Source organism: Limulus polyphemus, unplaced genomic scaffold, assembly GCF_000517525.1.
Source record: "Limulus polyphemus unplaced genomic scaffold, Limulus_polyphemus-2.1.2 Scaffold393, whole genome shotgun sequence".
NCBI lineage: Eukaryota > Metazoa > Arthropoda > Merostomata > Xiphosura > Limulidae > Limulus > Limulus polyphemus.
Window position 1 is genome coordinate 40,453 of NW_013666003.1, and position 26,193 is coordinate 66,645.

The 26,193-nt window shown below is 31.5% G+C and overlaps 1 protein-coding gene across 3 annotated transcripts in view; it reads left to right on the forward strand.

Moving 5' to 3' along the window:
- The window catches only part of LOC106457921 (RNA binding protein fox-1 homolog 1-like), a 55,662-nt gene extending 34,691 nt beyond the window's left edge, over positions 1-20,971 (forward strand). For 2 of the 3 annotated variants that reach the window (XM_022384005.1, XM_022384007.1), the window contains 6 exons: positions 2,094-2,148; positions 4,821-4,947; positions 7,015-7,072; positions 13,299-13,408; positions 15,401-15,485; positions 16,224-16,606. In XM_022384005.1, the coding sequence (XP_022239713.1) occupies positions 2,094-2,148; positions 4,821-4,947; positions 7,015-7,072; positions 13,299-13,408; positions 15,401-15,485; positions 16,224-16,289 (501 nt within the window). In that variant the 3' untranslated portion in view covers positions 16,290-16,606. Of the gene's footprint in view, positions 1-2,093; positions 2,149-4,820; positions 4,948-7,014; positions 7,073-13,298; positions 13,409-15,400; positions 15,486-16,223; positions 16,607-17,198 lie in introns of those variants that run through there. The other variant, XM_022384006.1, reaches the window with a different exon arrangement.
- The last annotated feature ends 5,222 nt before the right edge of the window (positions 20,972-26,193 follow it).

Sequence of the window (26,193 nt, forward strand, 5' to 3'; positions counted from 1 at the left end):
ACATAAAAGGCTTGTAAAAATTATCTCTATAGGTGTGGGGGTTAAGTTAGCAAATTGGTTAGAAGAGTGGCTGGATGGAAGAAAGCAGAGGGTTGTCACAAATGGAGTTCAGCCAAACTGAATTAGTGTCACAAGTGGGGTACCTCAGGACTCAGTCTTAGGACCTTTGCTCCTTTTGAATTACATTAATGGCATAAATGTAGAAATGGTCAATAAATTACTTAAATTTGCAGATGATATTAAGGTCTTGGGTGTTGCTAGTTGTGAAGAGGATGCTGCTGATTTACAAAAAGATTTAGATTATTTAGTGAGTTTAGAAAATAAATGGCAGATGGGTTTTAATTTTATTAAATGCAAAATAATGCACGTGAATTATCATAATTTGGATGGGAATAACCTTATCAGTGTTATAAAAGAAAAGGATCTTGGTGTAATAGTTGAACAGTCTCTAAAGCCATCCATGCAGTGTGCTGTTGCTAGTGATAGGGCAAATAGGATTTTAGGTTGTATCTACAGAAATATTGAATACAAGTCTAAAGAGGTTATAATTTCATTATAGAGGTCACTGGTTAGGCCACATTTGGAATATTGTGTTTAGTCTTGGGCTCCTTACCTGAGGAAAGACATTGAATTGTTGGAAAGGGTTCAGAAAAGGGTTACTAGAATGATCCCTGGGATGGAGGGGTTGTCATACGAGGAGAGGTTGAAATTTCTCAAGTTGTTTTCTCTTGAAAAAAAGAAGAGTTCGTGGGTTAGATCTGATTGAAGTGTTTAAGATTATAAAGGGAATTAATAGTGTTGATGTATCATCTTTTTTCATATTTAACAGTGAGAATTGTAGGACATAAATATACATTTTGGCAGAGTAGGAGTCATCTTCAGCTAAGACAGTTTTATGGGTGGTTGGCCTTTGGAATGGGTTGCCTTCAGATATTGTGGAGGCAGTAAATTTAAGTCAGTTTAAGAAAAAACTTGATAAGTATAAGAATTATAAGGGCTGGCTTTCAGATTTTTTTTAAATTTATTTATTTTAATTTAGTTTAGAAGATTGAACAGCCAAGATGGACTGATAGGTTCCATGTTGTCCCAAAACGTTATGTTATGTTAAGGTTACCACTGTCTTTCACCACTTGTTACTTACAATGACTGACCTAGATTCTCATTCTGAAAAATACTTTCTATGTCCAAAAGTTTTGAAGACGAAGAGGTATTTTGCTAAGAAAAGAAAACTTCATTCAGGGTGAATGACTCTCAATGATGCAGACTTTATATAAGACTGGTCCATTCTACTCATTCTCCCTTGAGTTTGGTTATTTAGCTATTTCTGACTCTGAATTCTACTTGTACTTCATGGCCACATCCTTAGCATGGTCTAGGTTATTTACCCTCCTGTCTTGGAACATTCATGGTTCCCAACCCCTTTTTGGTGTGGGTATTTTGGCTTTTAGTATTCCAGAGGTAAGTCTACCTGATTTAAATTTTACATTTTTAGGGTTGAAATGAATTTCAGACAGGTGCTTACATCTGAAATACATTACCACCCATCTCCCCACAACTAGTTCATATGTGATTTTTCATCACATGACTGCTACTAAGAAACCTGAATTCTTTCTGGAAATCAGAACTTATGTAAGTTCTTGGGATGCATGTGCAATAAGTCACACAGAAAGTTGGAGAGTGGAGAATTCTGGGAAATTTGCCATGTGCTGTGCATTACATGAAAGACATTTCAAACTTTGAGCCACATATTTATTGACAGCATGAAAGCAACTCAACACTTTCACTATTAATTAACAAGTGTATCATATCGTAAAAATGTAAAATTGAAGACTAATATTTATTTCAAGAAAAATTAATATATGTTCTGATAATATTTATACAAAGAGCAAATATAGTGAAATGTTGAAGAAAATGCTTAAATATTTAAAATTTATAAAAACATTTCACTTTTTAAGTAAGCTATTGCTATCAGCCTGAACTTAGTATTGAAATTCTATGAATGTTAATTCTCTCGTAAGTTGTGTATTTGGTATCATTTTAATAACAAAAAGATTTTTAGAAAATACCTCTAACAGCAAAACATGTGTACTTAGGTTAATCATGCTACAGCCAGAGTACAAACAAAGAAAGTCCCCACTTTTCCTAATGGTGAGTAGTTGTTGAATACTGTATAATGTGGAATGGTATTAGATTTTCTGGAATCTATCATGAGTTATGTTTCAATTTTAAGTTACCTTTTTGGGTTGTTTAATATTTACAATGCTTTTGTATTACTATTATGTACCCACACACACAAAACTTGGTGCATGTACTGTCATTAAACTAGGCTGTTTTAATAAAAATATTTAAATGATAAATTTTGCATGCTTAGATGTTAAATTGGTTATGTTTCAAGCTCCATCTAAATTATCTATTTCATTTCAAGCTACTACTATGAAATAATGTTTTTCAAAGAATCAGGAATTTCTTATTTGAGTAATCCAATTAGTTACTGTAATTTTTGATAAAGAATATATGACCTAAATATATTTTTTGGCATGTTTTCTTTCACCGCACCTAATAAAAATTACACTATTTAAATTTAAAGCTCTTATGCACATACTATTATTATTCAAACATCTGACAACTCAAGAATAATGTTACATGTATTTATTGTATTGTGTAATTGAATTGTAAATTTACCAACTGTAGTATCTCAGATGACCTGAAAATGCTTTAAAGCTATATCCAAGATGTCTGCTAAACAGTAGATTTGACATAGACATGGAATTGTGAAACAATTCTGGACACAAAATAGTGTAAAACAAGGTAAAATCAATATTTACTATGAACTTAAACAAAAACACAGTGTGTGCACTTGCTTCACCATGGATGGTTACTTCTCTGTTGGCTAGGTACAATCCAGGATCAAGCTTCGATAGACTTGAAATAATATTAAACAAACGAGAGATTTATCCTTCAAAGAAATCTAGCATTTACCTAGTACATGTGACTGTTGATTGTCATCACCATGTGTTATGTGATAACCTGCATATATACAGAACAAAGAATAAATTCAAACTAAATATTAACACTACAGAAAGAAGAAACCTATGGTTATATTTCTATAACACACAACAATGACTTTTTATGTAAAGAGCATACTGTATGTTTTAAAAGAATATTAGTTTGTCTTGTTCAAGCCAATGTTCTGTCAATACCTGTAGTATGTTCACTAAATAAAGTTTTTATTATGCTTGTAAATCATTGATGGTCAGTTTACTATTCACCCCCTAGTGGCACAGTGGTTTGTCTGCGGACTTACAATGGTAGAAATTGGGTTTCGATACCTATGGTGGGCAGAGCACAGATAGCCCATTGTGTAAAGAAACAGTTTACTATGCATGCACATATGCAGGGGGATTTGGCTGAATCTGCTGTTTTAGTGATGTAAAAAAATTATGCTTATATACTTATAGCACAGCTGCTTATGGTATTTAATGTTTTCTATATAGTCTACATTCTTCTGATGAAGCATTAGCATTTTTTGCCTTGAAATAGTTGAATGGAATGGCTTCTGTTGACACTTTGTAATTATTGGCGATAAATTTCAACAATAAACAAGCAGCAACACAGTCCACTTGTTTTAAAATAATATACTTGCATATAATAAAACATACATGTTTATGCTAATTTAAGTCTAGCTCCCCATGCAGTGTTGTAACAGATTGATGATTTGTTGACTTTTTATTGCATGTTTGAGGCTTTTAGGTGAACAGCCATGCAGTTGTTTAAGCAATATTTCATGCAAATTGCTTCCAGATTTAATCTCATAACACCTATTTTTTTAAAAATTTTCTGGGGGTCTTACCTTCAGACCCTCATTGCATTAGCATGCTTTGAATGCTGGTTGTGCTTCGCACAATATGTGTTGGCTTATGATCTCACAAATTAGAACCCTCTTTCAAACATTCTGCATACAGGCCTGCTATGGTATTAGCATAATGTGCTTCCCTACACAAGTGATGTGTAATTGGTTAAATGTTTCTCTACATATCACATATTTATAAATGTCTTTATAATTTTAATTAAACACAAGTCTATAATGATATGCCACACATCAATCAGAAATGGAAATAAGCAGTATTCCTGTGAAATTATGTAAATATTTTTAGAATGGCTCAGCAGAAACATCATCGTTCTTTTAAGCCCAAGCTTTTTTTTTACTTGAAAATAAATAATAATTTCTTCTAACAAGTGTTAGTATTTATGACATGATTTCTTATATAATAATTATTAACAAAAAGACTATAAATCATCCAAACTGTCATTAAAAGCTCTAGTCTCACCTTCTAAGTTTCACACACTAAAAAACATTTAACATTGTAATTTATATAACTTTAATGATTATACTTATTGATTTTTTTCTTAAAATATATTACATACACATTTTCATCTCTTTTAAAAGATGTTTATAAGTGAAAGTGCCAGATTTGTGACTATATATGTATTATACCATATTTGAAATAAAATGTTTTTATCTCTTTTAATTCATTTAAATGTTAACAGGCACTTGATACTTTTATTATCAGTACAGAATGATGATAATTTCTATATTTATTATATTTAGTCAATGTTGCCCATTTTTATATAATTATATACTAATTTTTGAGTATGCCATTTTGATCTTGAAGTTAATATGTTTGCACTACGTTTTAATGAAGTTTTTTCTCAACTTAACTTATCCTAAGCTTAGTTGGAAGATTTACAAAAAATCCTTTGCTTGATGATCTCAGAGATGATACATGCTGGCTAATGTGTGTTTTTTTTAACTTTGCCAGTGGCTGCTTTACGTGGTGTAGCAATTCAAAGAGGTAGAGCACGAGGGGCTTTTGCCACAGCCTTTGCCAGACACCCTTCTCCATTAAGTGCGGTTGCAGCAGCTACAGCCTTGCATGGGTATACCCCGTAAGTTTTAATTTGAAGTACAAGCACTTAATTAAGTCTAATCAAAAACAGTCTTCCAATTTATTTCTTTATTGAAATCATAAAACTTGCATGTGCCACTTTTTTGTATTAATCCTTTAATGTATAGACTTTTTCTGAAAACAGAATCGCATTTGCACTGTTTTTTTTTTTACTTTTGTGTTCCTTCACACATGCCCAAGACATGACGTCTGATGTTATTAAAAAACGTTGTATAATGATAATTAAAATAGTTTGTTTTTAATGGTTTTCAGTTGATTTCATGCTTTGTATTTGAAGTTAATATAATTCAGTAAATTTTAGTGTGGAAACTCAGGATTTATGAAAATAATATTGGTATTTAACATGTTTATTTTTTGTCAGTAAGGGAGATCTATAACTTTACTTTCAGTTTATTACCTGTCCAGAAAGTTACATTACAGCTATTTATTAAAATGGTATCAAAGAAACATGTGGTGAAAGGAGAAATATTTCATGGGCTCTTCCTGTCAGGATTACTTACTATGTAATAAATTTAATATAAAAGATCCTTATAGCTATATGCAGAGACAGTTTGCATTTAAATTCCAATTAAATGCGAAACTTTAGCAGACAAAAATAATTGTCCTTTTCTGTTGTTTCTTTTTCTTTTTTTAATCCCCTTTTCTTAATCTTTGCTTATTTCATGGATATTATAAACCCAGAATATATTTTAGCAAAACCAGATTTTAAATGTTAATTATCTGGTCAACTCATGCAGATAGAACATATAAGTAATTCCACCTCTATAGTATTTATAATTTAATTATACATTACATTCAGATTATTTATAAATTAAAGATATGCACAAATATGTTGATATAAACTTTCTTAAACTTCAAAAATAAAATGACAGTAAAATTCTTGTAACCCATTTGTAAAAATAATCAAAGTTTTATTATTTGAACTGAGATTTTATCTATTTAGTTTTATTGAATATAACATGCCAGAAGTAATGTTCTTTATTTTTATCTCATGGCATCATAAACTGTTTTCCTCTGTTAATAGATTGTTACCTATAATAATAATAATAATAACTAGATTTGTGAGATTCACTGTTGTATTAATCTTAATAGACTAAACTGAACTTTCCATCAAATCACAAAAATATACTGGATTATTTGATGGTTCAATGCATTTTTAGCTATTTAATTTAGCCCATACAATATTGTTTGGATTTTTTTTCACACAAATATATATATATGTATATATAGACAGGGTGGTCCAAAATTATCTTTCCCATTTTAAAATTCAATAATTAACTAACTGAGGAAATACAACCACGCAGTTTTCAACATCTTGTAGCCAAACTCAAACAGTCTTTATTGACATGTCAGTAGACTTTTACATTTTCACCAATAGTGGCTTTCAGCATGTCTAACTTATATTCGATTTTAGTTCATGTTCACTACAACATGTCCACAATTACAGTGGCAATGGCATCTGTTATCCTGGTCTTTATCTCAGTGATGTTTACTATAGGTATGCAATATGAATATCCTTAACATACCCCCATACTTTTTTCCTGTACTGGCATTTGTAATTACACTGCACCACAGTCACTGACAGGGTCTCTGCAAGCCAAATGATGCATTGAGTCTTTTCTTGCATGGTTACCATATTACAGGGTAACATTACTCACTGGAGTGCTAAAAAAACATGACAATAAAAACTATTTGAGTTGGGCTACAAGATGTTGAAAACTGCATGGTTGTATTTCCTTAGTTATTTAATTATTAAATATTAAAATAGGAAATATAATTTTGGACCACCCTGTATATTATAAACATTGGGGTATTTAATTTTTAAAACTTGTTTAGCTAATATTTGTAAAAAAAGAGAATAAATTTATCTCTTTTGAAAATATCACTTTCTTTTATCATATCTTTGAAAGTTACAGTAAAGTAAAAAATTTTGTGCAGAAAAAGAAAAGGATGTATGTATGAATTTGAAATATACATTGTTAAGTAAATAGGCATTGTTGTATAATTTAGTTAATTGTATGTTAATTTATGGAATTAATCTTTACAGCAGTATTTATCAGGATCCTTTCCTCGCTTATGCTGGAGCAGAGAGGTTTCAGTTGCCTGTAAGTTTTTTTAGTTCATTATTATTCAAATAAAGTCACAGTAAATATTCATTAATTTTGTAGTATACTGTTGTTTTTTCTTTTGCATTTGTGATGAGTTCCAATTAAAATTTAGGATGTTTCTACAATAAAATATAAAGTAAATTAGCCTGTACATGCCAAATGTAAGTTCATCTTCCTGATATAATTAACTTATTAGTATAGTTATAATAGTTTCTATTATTGGATGTTTTTGTTTAGTTATTTGGTAGAACATAATAATGAAAAATCCCATCCACTTAAGGCTAAAGAAAGCATTTCATTGTTTTGATTTGACTACTAGTTCTGCAAGCTTCTGATTTTATGTAACAACATAACATTCACAGAGCAATAAGCCTGACTTAATAACTTCACTTATTTGTTAATTTTCCCTTTTGGTTCTTTTGCATATTTCTGTTAACGTTTTGAAAACTCAACTTTTACAAAACTGAACTAAATAACTGTCTCATATTAACTTTTACTTACATAAAGTACAACTAATATTATTCACTGGTTAACAAAAACTTATTCCATAATTTACTTACTTCACTGACTAAAACAATAATTGATAATCCATCTACTCGATCCCATTTTATGCTTCTCAAATATTACTAAAACATTCAAGAAAATTCTAAACGTTAGGCCACATGCTCATCTCGTGATTTTATACTTCCTAGTGTTCAAACAACGGTGTGGTATTTTCAGATTAAATTAATTTCCTTGAGACCAATTAAGACCTTTTAATAACTATTTACCAAGATTAAAATTTGTACTGCTACTACCGTACCCCAATACACACAAAGTAAAATCTGGATTCTATCACAGATGGTAGTTCCAAAGTATTCCCCATTTTGACTAATGAGAAATCTAGTGAGTACTGGGTGGCATGCTCTGTAGATTTATCACCATTCAGCTAAACTGTTGTAGGATTTTTTCAAAAAATCGGGTGCAATTTTTGTTAGAAAATTCACTCAATGACTTGGAATACAAGTGGTTACAAAGCCCTTTCAAACACTGACTTTTCAGTCACATGATCATTGTAACTGTCAATAATCCAGTGATAGTTCTACACTGTAATACATACATTGCATCTCAGTGCCACATGATGGTTTGTAAAATCCATAATCAAGCAATTCAGTGTCTGTTCTAACTGTCAATAATTTAATATCAGTCACAAAATGTAGTTTATACATTCTGCCAGACAGTACTACTTGATGGCTCAGAAATCAAAGAACACTGTTCTTTTCAGTTATTAGTTGCTCAAAATATTGACAGTTTTAGCTCTAACATGAGTGGTAACTGCACGTTGTAATACATACATGCTGCCTCATGTCATGACTCAGGGGCAGGATTGGAAAGCAAGGTATCACTGAACCATTTCAGTCACTAATCATTCAATTACTTGACTTTCTTTACTTTTAATCAAGTGGAAATCACACAAAGTAGTGCATAAATTATAGTGTACATCACATGATAGCTTGTGAAAGTAAAAAATGGCACATCTTTTCAATCATCAGGTGTTTGATTTAGTAATCATCTCAGCTTTTGATGATTGGTCCCACCCAAAATCAGTTTAGGGGCCAAATTTGGCATTTATTCTATTGATTAGAACTGATAGTAACTTCCAGCAGAGGAAGGACGATTGCAATCAGGTCTGTGTGTGTGTGTGTGTCTGTCTTTGTTTCCACGTGTGTATCTTGAAAGAAAACTAACTGACCAATCTACAAAAATTTTTTACAAAAGATGGGGAGTTAGTATGGAACAGTTCTCCTAAAATTAGGTTCAGATCCAAATCCTGATATTTATTCTGGATCACTTTGAAACATTTTTATAATGGGGGAAATAGGGCATTTTGCAATTTTAGGTTAATAACTGTGTAAAGTGTAATCAGATTTGTACCAAATTTCGTGGGCACATTAAAGTTGAGACCCATCATCACACTACAAAAAATTATCTGGAACATTGATCATTCTGGAGCTGAGAAGGATTTTCTGAGTTCTTGGAGGTGAAATTTGATGTTATCCAATATAAGCACATGCAATCTCAAAAGGGATTGGTGGTACAAGGGTATGCAATCTCTGCAATTTCTATTTTTTTATTTGTTAAAGACCACCAGACATGTCTATGCAGCTTCTTCTACCTCATCAAGTAGGTTGGAATGACTCAATATGGTATCCTCATTCTCTTCTGACTTATCAGCTTCCTGTTGAGACTCCTGCTCTAGTCAGTGCACCAAAGGGTTGTCTGTGACATATAGAAACAGCTTATCAATGTGTTCGATGTGCTTTTGTGCACATTGCATCTGTGTTAGCTCATACATTAGAGGACCAACTTGTTGGATAATGGATAGACCTTGAAGTAGTAGACAGCAATTATTATGTACCAGTGATATTTTGCAGTCTCCAGCAATATCCAGAGTATGATCCAAAAATACTCTGTTGGAGTTTACTCTATATTGGCCATTTCTTCCTCTGGGCAGCAGATACCATACAGTGCTCAAACTAGTGCCAAACAACTCAACTCACTTGTGGCCAGAAGAACCACCATAAGATATTAGCACAAATGCAAGTTACATCTTGGTGCCAGCAGTCTTTTTGTTGTTCAAAATCCAGAGAATTTCTGGCTGCAGAGCTCTGGGGATTACCAGCTGCACCACTATTGGATCACATACTACACTTTGTGGTTGACAGGAATAGTAAAGTACACCTTCTTGCACTTGTAATTGCTTGTACAGATTATGTGAATCCATACTATTCTCCTCTACCTGTGCTTGTTTGGCTAATAGATCACCTGATTTTTCACTGTGTCAAATCAGTGTCACAACTCTTACATAACTGTATTTCATGTTTTTTGCTGTTCTTTGCTTAGATGTTCAACAGTGTTCAAGCATTAAAATTCAAGATCAGGCACTGAACAGCCTGTTCCTGAGTGTATCTATTACAGGCAGTTACTTACCTGAAATGCTTTACAAATTAGTTTAGGTCCTCTTTTGCCATTCCTTTAAACACTGAGGCTATGTTCTGTTTGGCTTCATTCATAGGGACCTTTGCAGCTGCTATTACTGAAAATAACCTTCCATTTTTACAAGTATTCAGGATTTCTTGTCTAATTTGATTACCACAAAGAAAATTGAACTTGTTCTGGTTCTTATGCCTAGTATATTTGGCCTTTGGATGAGTTGTTTATAAGTGATACCTTAATGTATTATCAGCTTCAGCACAGAAGTTCAACAATGCTGTAACATTACTAATTTTCTCTGTTTTCCATGCAAACCGATGTTAAAACTCAGTGATTCCTTTCTACTTTCTCTTTATATACTGTTGATAATTTTTAAACTACACTTGATTGGTCTTACAAAGTTATTGTTTTTCTCAGTGACAGACAGATGTCCCTTTGTTTCCATGTAAGCATCCACTTTTTTTTTAAAACACTCCAATTCTTTAGAGGCTTTGTTGACAATATGTTATACTTGCCAATAAATGCAACACAAAGCTAAAAGTACAACATCCAGACTTTGACTGTAATTTAGGATGGGATGTCGCTCAGACTTGGACTGTAATTAAGAGTAGGATATCACTCAGTATCAAATACATCATTAGGGTCTCTGTGGTTTTCCCTTTAAGTTATTATAGGGGGTGTCGGCCAGCCCTTTGAAGGTTATTTGAACTTTTTATGCTATATTTTATATTTGTGAAAGTTTAATCTTTGATGTTTAGTCAAAAAATTGAATTGTCCAATATTATCAAAATTGTCACATTTAATATTTGTTTGAGACATGGTGAAAAATTTTGGTTCAAGACCTTTGACTACTAATAAAACTTTCATTACATGAATTTGACATAACAGGAGTGTTTTTTATCTATAAAATTACTTCTGACACATTTACATCTACAATCTGACTACATTCTGCTCTGATTTCATTACTAGGCCTATAATCTGCATTTTCAAACTCAACATGACTGACACTTGCCTTGTATTCTAACTGGGACTGTCATCAAGGTTATATTACTTTTGCCTAAACTTTCACATTCTAATGTTTCTTACTTTCTGCTTTACCCAAACGTTTAAAACACTTCTATGGTTAATTGTTATCATGATGAAGTCATTTACTCATTTTATATTTATTAAACTGTATACAGTGTCCAATGATTTATGTTTAATGCAGTCCATCTTATTCAAAAAGTTTTTGACTTTGGTAAAGTTTAGGATAAAATTGACAAAGGCAAACAACAGCACCACTGCTGCCCTCTCAATTTGATGCATCTAATTACTGGAGTTTGTATCTTGTGTTGAAGAAACAAACAATTCTATATTACACATCAAAGAAAATTGAGAGGCTTATTTACATCTTAAAGTTTTATCAGTCAGGAACAATTTTCATTATATTTAATATTTTTGGGTGTTTCAAAAAACCTACACGTGCACATATTGTATGTTAAGGTAGCAACATCCTTGTTGCAGTTGTTAAATCATTACTGAAATATGTAAAACTTAAAGTACAATTGCAATTTTTGTTAACAAAACAAAATTATAATTGTTTTATTTATTGTCCTGAGCTGTCCAGTCACCAAATATTTTTCATGGCTTTCTATTCTATGGTTTATGGTATGAAAATGGCGTAACCTTGTCATCATATGCTTCTTTTTATTAGGGGAATTCTCTTCGGGTAGATAGTTGAGAGAATCTAGTAACTTAATCTTTGATGATAAGTTAGAAATGATCTTGATAGGAACTCTGGGATCTGCATCAGTTTGTCTTACTTCTTGCAAAGTCTTCCCTGAAGTTAACCAGTTGGCTACTTTACTATTGATATACATCAGAAATCAATCACATTGAATAACCTTTGGCTTAAACTGTCTGTCTTCCTTGATTCTGCTCTGTTGAGTTTCCATCCATGTTGTCACTAGAAGTTTAACCTATGGTGCTGTAATTGTCGAGCAGTGCATATGTATTTCTTAGTTCTAGATTGTGAAACTATTTGAAGCAATTCCAACTATTATTTTATAATTTCTCTAAGTGAAATATTTATGTAGGGATTTGATTTGAATTTAAATACATATCAGCTTGTGATGTAATTAGTACAGTTATTCCATAATTTGTCTCTTTTTTTTATCGTGTACTCTTGGAATTAAAAATTTTATGAAGCAGTTGTTATAAAGCAGTTATAAGCCAATTTAACAGTAATTTACAAGACAAATAAACACGATATACATTTTCACAAGTGCTTTTGAAAAGATGCCAAATGTTCAACTGCTGAAATCCGAATTGTTTAACAAACTTTCATGCAGTAAGATTCTTGACAGAGTTTATTCCTCAACTCTTTGGGAGCATGACACATTTTGATTTTTTTCTGTTTATATAGTATGAACTCTTAAAAAGTATTAATAAAATTACTTTTTCAAATTACAAGCCTTCGGGGCCTTCAGGTTTGAATTTCTGTCACATCGAACATGGTCACCGTTTCAGCCATAAGAGCATTATAATATGATGGTCAATCCCACTATTTGTTGGTAAAAGAGTAGCCTAAGGGTTGGTGGTGTTGACTAATCGCCTTCCTTCTAGTCTATCATTACTCAAAATCGGGACAGTTAGTGCAAATAGCCCTCATGTAGCTTTGTACAAATTTCAAATCAAACCAAACAAACCCTCAGACTTACTGCTGAGCCACAAAGAGGTGCTAAAAACAGTATTAAAAAAACAAGAGAAGAAGAGCCTACTAACAAAAATACACAGATAGCCCATTGTGTAGCTTTGCTCTTAACAATAAACAAAATATTGTTTTTGAAAAAAAGTGTAATATATATATATGAAAATATTAATTCATGACATATATAATAATATACATTTTTACATTTATATATATATATTTCTTTTTAATTGGTAATCTTTAATATAAATTGTAAGAATTTTCAAATATTTTAGAAACATTAAAACATTGTAGTAGCTAACAAATTCCATTTAGGATAAAAAAAAGTTGGAAAATAGCCTTACATTTATATGTTATGAATATGTACAATGGTAACAGAAATAAGCTTAAGTAAGAGTGTGAAAATACAAAATCTTTAATGGTGCAAAATATTTATGACAGAAGTTAAAAATGTAGCTAACCCATTGCATTTAGTTTTCACAGTGTTTAATGAAACGTGAAAATCTTGAGTTTTATAATAGAATATATATATATATGCTTTTTCCTTATTTTCTGTTTCAGGCCACATATGCAGCTACTGCAGCTTACACAGCTGCTGCTGCTAGAAGTTATGCTGCTGCTGCAGCTGCTGCCGCTGCTCAGCCTGTAGCATCATATGCTACTGTGGCAGGGTAATGCAATTTATTTATCAGTTCCAAGTTAATTCAAGGAGAATAGAATGATGATAGTAATTTTGTGTCAAAACTGGGCAATTTCTATTTCTTCAAAAATTTTTACTAACATAAAATTAAAAACTTGATATATTCGTTTTTTTTTGTCAATTACCATTTATGATATTATATTTATAAACTACGAGCATGTTCTTCAAAGAAGCTTTTCCCCAAGCAGGTTAATGGTAAGTTTACGGACCAACAATGCTAAAATACAGGGTGTGATTTCCCTTTGGTGAACAGAGTGGAAATATCCCATTGTGTAGCTTTGTGCTAAAAGAACAACAATTCTTAAAAAATACACTTGCTATCCCCAATGATTCAACAGTAAGATTGAAGGTTTCTAATGCTGAAAGTTGGGTTTTCATATTTATGGTGGGCAGAGCACAAATAGCTCATTGTGAAGCTTTGTGTTTAACAACAAATAAATAGTCAAGGAGGGAGCAAAATTTCATTAGTAAGTAACACATGTTCGAAGAAAAATGAAATATTTTACCTTAGAAGAGGAAAATAAAAATCTTTTCGTGTAATATATATAATTATTATGCCATTTTTTATCACTCAATACAAATGTCAATGGTGAATTCTTTAGCATCTCTTCAGTGATATTATTACACCATCTGCTTTTTTGATGGCTTCTTACATTAACAAACTGATTAAAATGATGTAGAATTTTGAAACCCATCTTTCTGTTTTGATTATGTACACAAATTTTTAACCTTTGAAAACTTTACTTCATAGGGACAGATAATTTTAATTTGGTATTTTATTCAACTTTAAAACAATTCAGATGATACTGACATGTTCTATAGTTTCTATTTTGTCTGCCATGCTGCTAGCCCAAATTTAATAATAATTCGATATTTGGTTTAATTTAATTTTGTAACAATTGTTAAGATGGCACTGACACATTATACAGTTTTTATTTTGTCTACCACTCTGCTAGCCCAAATTTAATAATAATTTGATATTTGGTTTAATTTTATAACATTGTTAAGATGGCACTGACACATTATACAGTTTTTATTTTTTCTACCACTCTGCTAGCCCAAATTTAATAATAATAATGTGATATTTGATATAATTTCATGACAATTGTTATGGTAGCACTGACATATAATATAGTTTTCACTGCAATATCATTCTTATAATTCATTTTATTTGATACTATAACAGATACACACTTTAATTACCCATAGTGCTATTTATTCAATAGTAGCTCAGCCAGTGTTCAAGCATGACCAAAATCAACTACACTTCATCTACCAGCACATCCTAATACTTAAGATCTATTACTATTTGGTTTTGAAATATTTTTAATGTTGACTAACTATATAAGTCTTTGCCTGCTGTTGATATGTGGGGAGGGGGGCAAGTGGGTCATGATCAGTGAAATTAAATCCAAAAATGTAGAAAATGTTTTCACGATACTAGAATGATTAGAATTAGCTTCAGTAATCACAGACAGACAGGACTAATGCAATGTATTTTTAGTGTTATATTTATTGCACTATTCTATGTTTTGTATATCAATTCACAAACATACTGGAAAATTCAGCCCAGAAAAGGCAGTAGAAGAATTATGTGTGACTTCCGTTACTGCGTATTTTATTGTTAACTTCATTTCATATAAAATGTATTTATATTTTCACATAAAAACAGTATACTGAAGTTCTACATATATTGAAATTGGAAATTTTCAACTATTTTTGCAGATTCAAAACTATCTGTTAATCTCTTTTGATGAGCAATAATTATTTACTTTCAGAATAATAAGTTTGTTAAGATATTAGCAGAAAAATCTATTAAATGAGTCAGAAGTACATATGTCTATTGATTTGATATCAACAAATGTGTCTGTGTATCTTTAAAAAACACTTAAATATGCTATACATGCCTTACTTGTTATTTAAATGTTTAGTTTTATTATGTTTTGTTGTTTGTCACTTCTAGCACTCCATCCTTGTATTACAGTTATGGACGGGACTACACAGATCCTTATCTTGGGCACAGCATAGGACCTATGTCAGGCTACCAGGTAACATAACAATATATAAACTTAGTACAGAACATCCATGATTAATGAGAAGTATTTTGCTTTATTTGTCATAAAATGTACAGTATATTTTCAGTAATATATACACATTAAGCAGTTGTATGTTACTCATATTGAGGATTGTCTTTTAAAGCTTTATACCTAGAATGTATTACAGTATAGGTTACAAAGTTTGAAAGGTTTGAAATGGTGTATTTGTATTTTTTTATTTATCATCATTATTCTTCACAAAATATTTTAAATCTGATAAATGAACTGCAAAATCTCATCAAAAGACACATTTTACAGTGAACCATCATTATTCGAAACGTTTTGAACAAGCATAGCTTTCCTCTTACATTTGTAAGAAAATGCAGTTAAAAAAAAGACATTACAAGAATTGTGAAAAATTCTTTAAGATTAAAAGATGCAGAATAGTTCATTGGATAAAACTTATTTGTGTTTTTAACTTTGAATTGAAGATTTCCAAAATTAATAACCACATCAAGAGTGCTATAGCTCATAATGGAAACATAAAAGCTGTAAAAGAAAAGTGAATGTCTCAACAGCTTAGTTCTGCCGAAATCTGTAGATGGTACATCCAGCAGCTTGAACATTATGTCCTGATATTGGACTTGCATGTATACCCGTTTCATACTCCAACTGCTTGAGAGATGTGACCGTTAAACGAATATGTTGTGGAAGCAGCTTGTATATACGTGATTTGTGTTGCTTTTCCAGGTGGAGATCCTTCTTGATTATTTTGCATTCTGTTGCCTGGTACACACGGACGACTTTTTCCACTGACTTTTGTATTCATGGATTCAGCACTTTGCATACCATGGCTGATGTAGGACGTATTGCAAGTTTCTTTCTATATGGTCTTAATGCCCCAAATTGATCCATATTCCCTTGTTATTCCAATGTCATTACATACATGGGATATCCCCGCTTTGGACATTTTAAATCCCAATTTCAACACATCTTTATTATCTGAGTGTATAATTATTTTACATGGAAAGTTCTGTTACATACCTTTTCCTAAAGCAATCATTTTTCAGTGGCATCTCATTATTTATGAAATGACATACAGTGTCAAAATGTAGTTCTGATACATGTTATTCCACCATGATTTTACATTGGCTGTGGTTGTCAGTTGACTTGCTAACTTACATGTTCAAAATCGTTTTAATATAATGTACTAAATCCTCTGTATATAACTCATATTCATATATTGTATCATGTACTTATTTATAATTAATATTTTCTAATGACACAAAAGATGCAAAGTATTAGATACGTATAACTTATTTCTGCTAACTACTGAATATAAATTAATTGTAATTTAAATTTATTTTTATTTTGCCTAAGATTAATGTTTATGAAACTTAATTAGACAAAAGCTTGTGTTCACAATGCTGCAGCAATAACCAGTATCTTGCAACATCAGCAATATCAACTGTATACATCAAATCCAATGGCTGTAAATGTTTAATAAAAAATATTTGGGAACCATTTTTAAGAAATTATATGAATAATTTATCTTCCATTCATAAAAATGTGGTTGATAGCTAAATGTAGTAATTTAACATTTCAGTTCAAATTTGCCCATAATTTACTGTTTCCAAAAAAACCGATTGAGCCTGCTATTTTGTAGAAATACCTTCTTACTTCAAACCAATACTTATTAATACTAATTACTCCTACCTTTTTTAGGCTGCTGTTTACAGAAGTGGATATAATCGATTTACACCGTATTAGAAGATTATCAGCCTAATATTTTCATAGGTGGGAAAAGAGTGGATTTTTAGAGGAAATCTTCTTACTTTGGTAAATGTAAGGATACAAGTTAAACAAATAACAGACATCAAGAAAGGATTATTTATCACATCGACTGCACAAGATATTGTGGCTAATATAGCCATATAACTGAACATATTCGCACATACTTTAGTTTGGTTTTATTTAATCCTTGCTCAATCTCGCATGAGATCTGATGATAATATTTTGATCTGATACATAACAATTGACCGTGACTGTGCTAAAGTGAAATAATAGGCTTAGTTCTAAGCATGATGTTATCGTACTCTGTACAATGATTGCACCCTTAATCTAGTCAGAAAAGTCAGATTTATTTGAGTTATTTACAGTCAGAAGTACAAAATGAGATCTTATATATTATAACGAAATTTTTTCTTCTCTTGAAAGAATTACTCTTGTGACAAACTACATAAAAGAAGTAATTATTTTATGTAAACAAATCATGTAAAATGTAAAATTGAAATATTTAGAATGATTTTATGAGATTTACAATCGATACTGATTCTTTACCTTGTTATTCATATTAGAGAGAATGTTTTTTTTGTTTTGAAGTATGGGAAATTTTATTTCTCATTCATTGTATTTGAAGGACTAGCAAATAATATTTTCTGGAGTATTGTAGAATGAAATTTAAGGCACAACCTTCAATCTGTGAATTGTAAGAGTGTATTATTGTGATACAGATGGCCTAGTTCTGCACTTATGAATCCCATATGAAGAGGTCCTAAAAGATTTCTTAGAAATTAGCTTTATATCCTTTGGTGGTGTGTCTTGCAACAGAATCATATTTTTAACATTAATGGTAAAAATAGTGTTAAAATATACAAATTAAATACTTTTTTTCACCAGTGTAAGATCATCATACTTGTAGAAAATGTTTATTTCTGTACTTTGTATGATTTCTATGATAATCAATATTTTCAGATTTCAGAAAAACATTTTCTGCAGTAAACAGTTGTTGACTAAATTGTTAACTTATGACTTGTAAACTTTTATCCCATGAAATAGGAAATTAGCTGCATCATAACACATGCAATTATTGTGTTTTATTATTATTTATGTACACCTTCAAGTCGTACATGTTTAAAATATTGTAATGGGTTTCTTATTACTGCTTCTAGAGTATCTTTTGTTCATTGATTTAAACCTATGACCCACTATTGCCAGGACTCAAGTCCCAAGCAGATAGACCTCACCTTGACTATTTGATTGGATGTTATAATCATATGATGAAATAGATGCAGATATCTTAATCTCTTTTCCTTAATTGTGTAGAATTAATGTGATAAACAAATAATTGTTTTCTTGAAAATCATATCAAATGAAAGGTTAATGGCATTTTACAATACACATGAATGTGGCAACTTTCCATTTTTTGCATTCAGAAGCCTAACGAATTGATAGTGTAGATATTGTTTTAACCCAGGCTTAAACCAGGTATATAAATACCAGGAACACATGTCTGTAGATCAATACTCTCCTTTTTTTGTCTCACTTGACAACTTAAAGTTGAATAAACATTTTACCTTTATTTCTATATAACACATGTAAGGTTGACAATACACAAGTGAAGAAGTTTTGTCATATAATACTTCATGTCTTTTATTTCTGTATAACACATGTAAGGTTGACAATACAAAAGTGAAGAAGTTTTGTCATATAATACTTCATGTCTTTTATTTCTGTATAACACATGTAAGGTTGACAATACACAAGTGAAGAAGTTTTGTCATATAATATCTCATGTCTTTGAAAGTTTAATTATAGCAAGGCAACAATGCATTTGTATGGTGAAAAAAAAGTTTAATTATTATTCATTAGTTCAAAAATTTGTTCATTTGGCTACATGTGCATTTAGTAAGTGTAATCTACATATATCCAACATCCAACATGTTTTAATACAGATACTATGTTTATCCCATTATTCTGTTACTGAATGTTCATTTCATTATTAGCTTTTATATGAAAAATAAGTACATGTTTTTTAACAGTCCTGCATTTAGTTAGATAAGACAAACATGGCATACTATCTGATATTTGACAGCTTAAAATGTGTTAAAACCTTTGCTAAGTTATGATAGAAGGACTTAAGAAACTTAGTTTCTGTTAATAAAGGATTCAATAATTATTATACTTCGATTAATAATCCTCATTGTACACATTTGTCATGTTTACTGCAACAATGAATGTAATGTTACTAGAACTTTGTTCTTATGAGATAGATTTAGCTGCAAGTAGACTTATACTGATAGCAAGAGTTCTCAGCAGAGGATATGCTACTGTGTTTTGCTTTTGTCAGTGTGGAAAAGCTGATCAACTGAGATATTTTGGAAGGATAACATTGGTCAAATGAATGCCGTCCATATCAAAATATTGTTGCTTCGGTGTTATATTTAAAAGATTCAATACGTTAGGTAAGTTTTATTGTTTGCTTCTTGGATGTTGCTTTTAAACATTGGATACTATGTATCTCATGACCAAATTCAGCAAAATGATGAAGCATGTTCTCTGCTGACTAAAAGAATGGGTAATGATGGTCAACATTATTTTTCAATAATGATGTGAATATTCTGATACTGTCAAATCATTTGTTTTTTTCTTGAACATATCATTAACAAATTTGATAAATTTAATTATGCCTTACAGGAATAATCAATCTTTCAACTTTCATATATAATTTTATGAAGCTTTCAACATTTGTAGCATGACCCTGAAGCTATCATTTTAAATGATGATTATTCAATGTGTTGATGGTGTACCATTTAAAGCCTTATTTCTTTCAGACACAGGTATATTTATTTTGTTAAGTTTAATGTCTTATAACCTTTTCATAATTTAGCCGTACTAGTACTATATGATCTAGGATTGATGTGTAAAACACATGTTTTTGGTACATTTTGAGATAAATCGTGATAATACACTCTACATAGTAACTGTAAATTTTAACTCTGCTTTCCTATGTATTATTCAACAAGTTTTTTTCTTGTGGTCAAAAAATACTGCACAATGCTCTTTAGCTCTTTTTTGATACATGTGACTTTTGTTCACAAGCACATCACATATTAATGCATTCTTACAGCAATTCAAGTTTTGCAATTAATAATGTGTAAGAATTTGTAAACATGTGATTTTTGGTTGTGCTGGTTGTTTTTTATTAGGTGTATTACACTTGTTGGTAACCATTATTTTCATCTCAGTCTGAAAATATGTACGATAGGATATAAGAGTTATTTTGTCAAAAATCAATGTATTTAAGGCTCTATTTTCCTGGAAAGACTTGTGAACAATGCTGTATTAACAGTATAGTAAAACATCGATATTTTAAATATATATATATAAGGTAATCACGTTTCCCGTTTCCGAGTTTATGTAATTAGGACTGATCCGGTTACGTAAACTTTTAGGCACTGTTCAGGCCGTATAGGTATAAATATGTTTAGCTTAATGTGATTTTGTTTTAAAATATATGTGCAAGTACAAAATGTGTCAGAAGAATAAAGCAAAAGTAATAAATGAAAGTTGTAGACCAACTTTAAAAAAATATGAACAGAAGGTTTGAAATTTAAAATCAGTATTTTGTTTTTCTGAAAAATAAGGCGAGAACATTTCTCGTTATATTACTAATAACAATATTAATGTATTTTTTCGGTAAATATATAATAAGTGAATAATTTAATACAATATAATTAACTTTAATCTAATAAGTTTTTATTTATTTGAATTGTTTTTAACTTAATTTTAAAAGCAAACTTAGAACTCTATTAATTTATTTTATTGCTATATATCAAATGATATTTGAAAGATGTAGTTTTAGTAATATTTCACTGTCAGTATTCGTTTTGATTTTTTTTCTTGTAATTTAGTTTTCTTGCTTAATTTTCGTGCAAAGCTACACGAGGACGATAGTCGTCCCTAATTTTGAAGTGACAGACCAGAGGGAAGGAAGTCAGTCAACACCGCCCACCATCAGCTTTTGGGCTGCATTTTTACTAACAAATAGTAAGATTGGCCACCACATTATAAAGCTCCCGCGGCTGGAAGAGCGAGTGTGTTCGGTGACGGGTTTCGATCCCGCAATTCGCAACTTGCTAGTCAAATACCTGATCTTCTTAGCTAGATCCATGAAATTTAGTAAAATATATCTATTCTGAAGTTAACTACATGGTGAAAGGAATCGGACACTTTTGTTTGTACCAACGGTGTTTTTTTTTCTGTTTATTAACTGTAATTAATTTAAACCAATTTAATTTTCCAATATTTGCTAGAATTGAGGAAGTAATTACTAATTTATTTTGAATGAATTTGAAGTAATGTAAAAAAAAATAATAATAATTTCATTCTTCCATACTTGCTAGCATTGAGAAGTAATTATTATTATTTCTAAAGTAAGTAGTAGGGTCGCCAAACATGATCGCCCTTTCAGCCGTTGTGGCGTTATAATGTTATGGTCAATCCCACTATTCGTTGGTAAAAGAGTAGCCCAAGAGTTGGCGGTGGGTGGTGATGACTAGCTGCCTTCCCTCTAGTATTACACCGCTAAATTAGGGACGGCTAGCGCAGATAGCCCTCGTGTAGCTTTGCTCGAAATTCAAAAACAAACAAATCTAAAGTAAGTTGTTGTAATAACTAATATCGACCCCCAAGTGACAGTATGTGAAATCTTGCTGAGTATCCAGTTCTAATTGACAGTATTAATTGGATCCTGTTAGAATATTATGGGGGATGGTATTATTAACAAATAATTTAGCTCTGTTTATGATATTTTAATTTGTTGCTTTTCTATTAATCGAAAAGCAAGAGCTTTTGATGTTGCTGCCAGGTATGATTATAAAACCTATTGATAACGAAAATAAGAAACGTTATCCCTTTAAGTATTGTTTATAGATTTTTATTAATGGCAAGAAAAGTGTCCATTTAATTAATAGGTAATAGTTAGTATCGGCAACTAAACTGTGCAGTAACTAGAAATATGGCTTTGTCCATCGAATTTACATTTGCCATATGATATAATTCCTACACTGAACTATGAATATACCTCCAGGGATATTAAGCAGTTTAAAATATATTTTTTTACCGATAACATCTTAAGATTATCAATGTTAAAATTTGAGATGTACATTAGTTTTTGTAAGCAGATGACTTTGTAAGCTTGTAATAGAAAAAAAATTCTCACTTTAAAGGATAAACGTAAATTAGAAATATTATGCAGACCATCCAAAGTCATATCAATAGCTAGTAGAATAAAATTAGCAGATTAATGCTGATGTAAAAATTATGTAGCCAATTTTTAGTTGTATATTTACCACTAGACTAGGTTAGAAATTCAAACCTTGTATCAAATGTGCGTAGTACATTCTGAAAATGGTGAGCTATACTAATTATTATATGTTTATACACATAAAGAAAAATAACACCAGTGTTACAAAGCTATAATATAGCAATAGCAAACGAAATTGTGAATGAGAAGTTATACCAACATCTAGCTTAATGTATATCACTAAAACCTCCCTTGTTGGCCCCCTATGTAGCGTTTAAAAAAAAGTTTTCAGTTAAATTTTCACTACCAATCATCCAAACGTTATTTCTGAGATTTCGCATGTTTAGATAGTGGCTAGAAGTGTATATTAGTAACGTTTGCCCCATTTCTAAGGTTTTTAAACATCGGTTCTTAGTTACAAATTGTGCAGTGAGTAGATAAACAAAATATCAGACAGGCAGATATATAAGATGCTCATATATACAAACACCTAAGGATGCCTGTCGATTTGAACACACCTCCCTTTTCTTAACGAGAAATATTGAAGTTTATTATTAGTTAGCGTTGAATATTTTAATGTGCAAGAGTTTCATCGAGAAAGCCTATAAACTAACTTGTGTATCGGTTTAGATCTGTTGTTATCGTGCGTTATTAGTGTTGTTTTGTGATATGGAGATCGTGGGTTGAATTACGCTGGTATATGTTATGTGCATTATATACAGCGATGAATAAAATACGTTCTTTAAATCGATATTTAATACTGGATAGAAAAAAAGCAAGCGATAGTTGTAACAGTGATTATTTGTTTCATGTGTTGTTTTTTTATAGCATGAGGTAGCCAATGTATCCAGATTCATCCTGTATTTACATTTCAGCCTGTCATACATGTGAGGAAATATATATATATACGTTGTTAACCTTTCTTGTTCGTCATGAAATAAAGAAAATTGATCGTAAGAACTTCCTATTTCTTGTCAGCCTTTCTTCAAAAAAAAATACTTAAGGTATTGCGATGTTAATTTGAATTGTACACAATGGGCTAGCTGTGCTTTTCCCACAGAAAGTATCGAAACCCGATTTTTAGCGCAAATAGCCCCCAGATTTACCGCGGAGTCACCAGAGGACAACTATTTGATTTTAAAAAATGAGTTACTTTATTTAATATAGGAAATGCTACTTGAAAGACAGGTAACATATACGTTACAAAGAGAGTTAATAGTTCTTGTATTTCATTAAATTTTCGAAAGAAGTTGATAAACATCCGAACTTTCGAAAAAAAAATTACAAAATCTTCCCCCCTTTTTTTCTCCTGGAAGTACTTTTGTTATGCTTATTAGTCTGAGTTATTCCTTTTTTTCTAATGTTATTGATATTGAAGAGATAGCACGTTTTTCTTTGGGAATAACAATTTTAAAATATTAAAATTTTATAAAATTCAAATAAGATGAAATAATTTCTTAATATGAACTTCATAAATTAAAAAGTTAGATTATCTGAGTGTTATTTTTCATTTTTAATGCAAAACGTAATATTCAGCTATTTGCGCTTAGTTCGCTTCGAGGATCGAACTCCTATCTATAGTATTATTGCCGAAGTAATTGTTTAAAAATCAATAACATTTTAAAGGAAACTTAGTGTGTGATCGGTGACAGTATTTCGCGTAAGGTAACAATCTTTGAAAATAACCAAGGAATAAACAGCACATTTTAACTGATATTTTATTAGTCAATTGATAAAAATTGCTTAGGGAAGGAATTAAATAGGAAATTCTATATACGTGTTTAAAAGTTTTGTCTTAGTTTGTTTTTAATTAAGCACAAAGCCATACAATGGGTTATCTGTGCTCTGCCCACTACGGGTATCGAAACCCGGATTTTAGCGTTGTAAGTCCGCAGACATACCGCTGTGCCACTGGGGGCAGTTTTGTTTTAGAATAATTTAAATGGGTTTGTTTGTTTGTTTTTTAATTATGCACAAAGCTACACAAGGCCTATCTGTGCTCTGCCCATCACGGGTATCGAAACCCGGTTTCTAGCGTTGTAAGTCCGCAGACATACCGCTGGGCCACTGGGGGGCAAATGGGTTTGTGAAAAAAATTGTATTTATTAAAGAAACAAAAAGCATTTAGGGGATGACTTAAGTAGATCTTTTTACTTTTAAAATTCACTGACTGAAAGTATTGAAAAGGTAAAAGTTATTACAGATATTACAATCAGTTGCTGCCGCAAATGAAAAAGTTTAATAATCTAAAGGTTGTTCAAACCTATAAGTTAAGATTGACTGAGCTTAGATACGCTTATTTTATTTTATAAAATTATGTACTATTACAGCAAACAACGACAAAAACAGCTCTTAAGAATTTGTTTCGATATTAACGCTATCCCAACTCAAGAAATTTTAAAGAACATAACAATAACACTTAACAATAAATGTTTGTATCTTTAAAAGCCAATATTAAGGCTGTGAAACTGTTCAACCACTAGATGTAGAAATGAATATACCTTTCGAAATTTATACGTTAACCTTTAGGACGCGGATTGGCCTTGTGGTGAAAGTCTGGATTTTGGAGGTGGCGAGCCGCGCTCGAATCTGTGAGATACCACAAAATATTCCCTGCATTTTAAGCTGTGGGGATGTTATAGAAGTGGCAGTCAATCCCAGGATACCATATACCCTTTACAAAAACCGGTGTAAGTTGATCTGAAGACGTCCTTTGTACCTGAGCTACATTTGAAGGTTAGTTCTCCAATACTTTGTTTACAAGTACCACTCTTAAATAGTCATTTCACCTTTATTAGGCCAGAATTGTTTATAGAATACTACTGAAAGATCATATGGACCTGAGAATTTATTTTTGGCCAAACTACTGAGTGATTAAAGACTTCCTGGCTCGTTAAAGAGAGAAATATGACATTAGGTGTTCCTTTACCTTCGAACAGTTTTATTTATTAACAGACTTGGTGAAATACAGGCTTCAGTAGTAATTCACATGCCAGAAATAACTCTACCATTAGCATAAGTTAGTCTTGAAATTGTAGATTTGTGTTTACTTTATTTGAACTGTCTTTTACATCTGTTTTCGTAGTACCTGCCCTCTGACCTAGCTACGTATAAACTATCAAGTTGTCACTGAATGATGATGATGGGCTTAAGAAAGTCCGGATCTCCATTGTAAAAGTTGGATATCCTAGTAGGAATTCTTTCAAGGTGAAAGACCTGCTTCCGCTTCTCTTTAGCCTGACTCTGTTAAGTCAGATATGGATCCTGTTTTTTCAAACGTTGGAACGAATCTGGCGTGATAGCGCCAAAGCTACATTCAATACACACTCTTTCTGTAGCTGACTGATCATAAAACAGGCATCGGAATGTTGTTTTACTGAAGTTCGCTCAAAGCTACTCGAGGTCTATCTGCGCTAGCAGTCCCTAATTTTGAAGTGTTAGACTAGAGGAAATGCAGCTAGTCAACACCACCAACCGCCGACTCTTGGGCTACTGTTTACCAACAAATAGTGGGATTTACAGTCACAAATTGAAAGCCCCCACGATGATAGGGCGAGAAGGTTCTGCGACAGGTTTCGATCACACTACCAACAGATTGTGGGTCGAGCGCCATAACCACCAGGCCATGCCAGG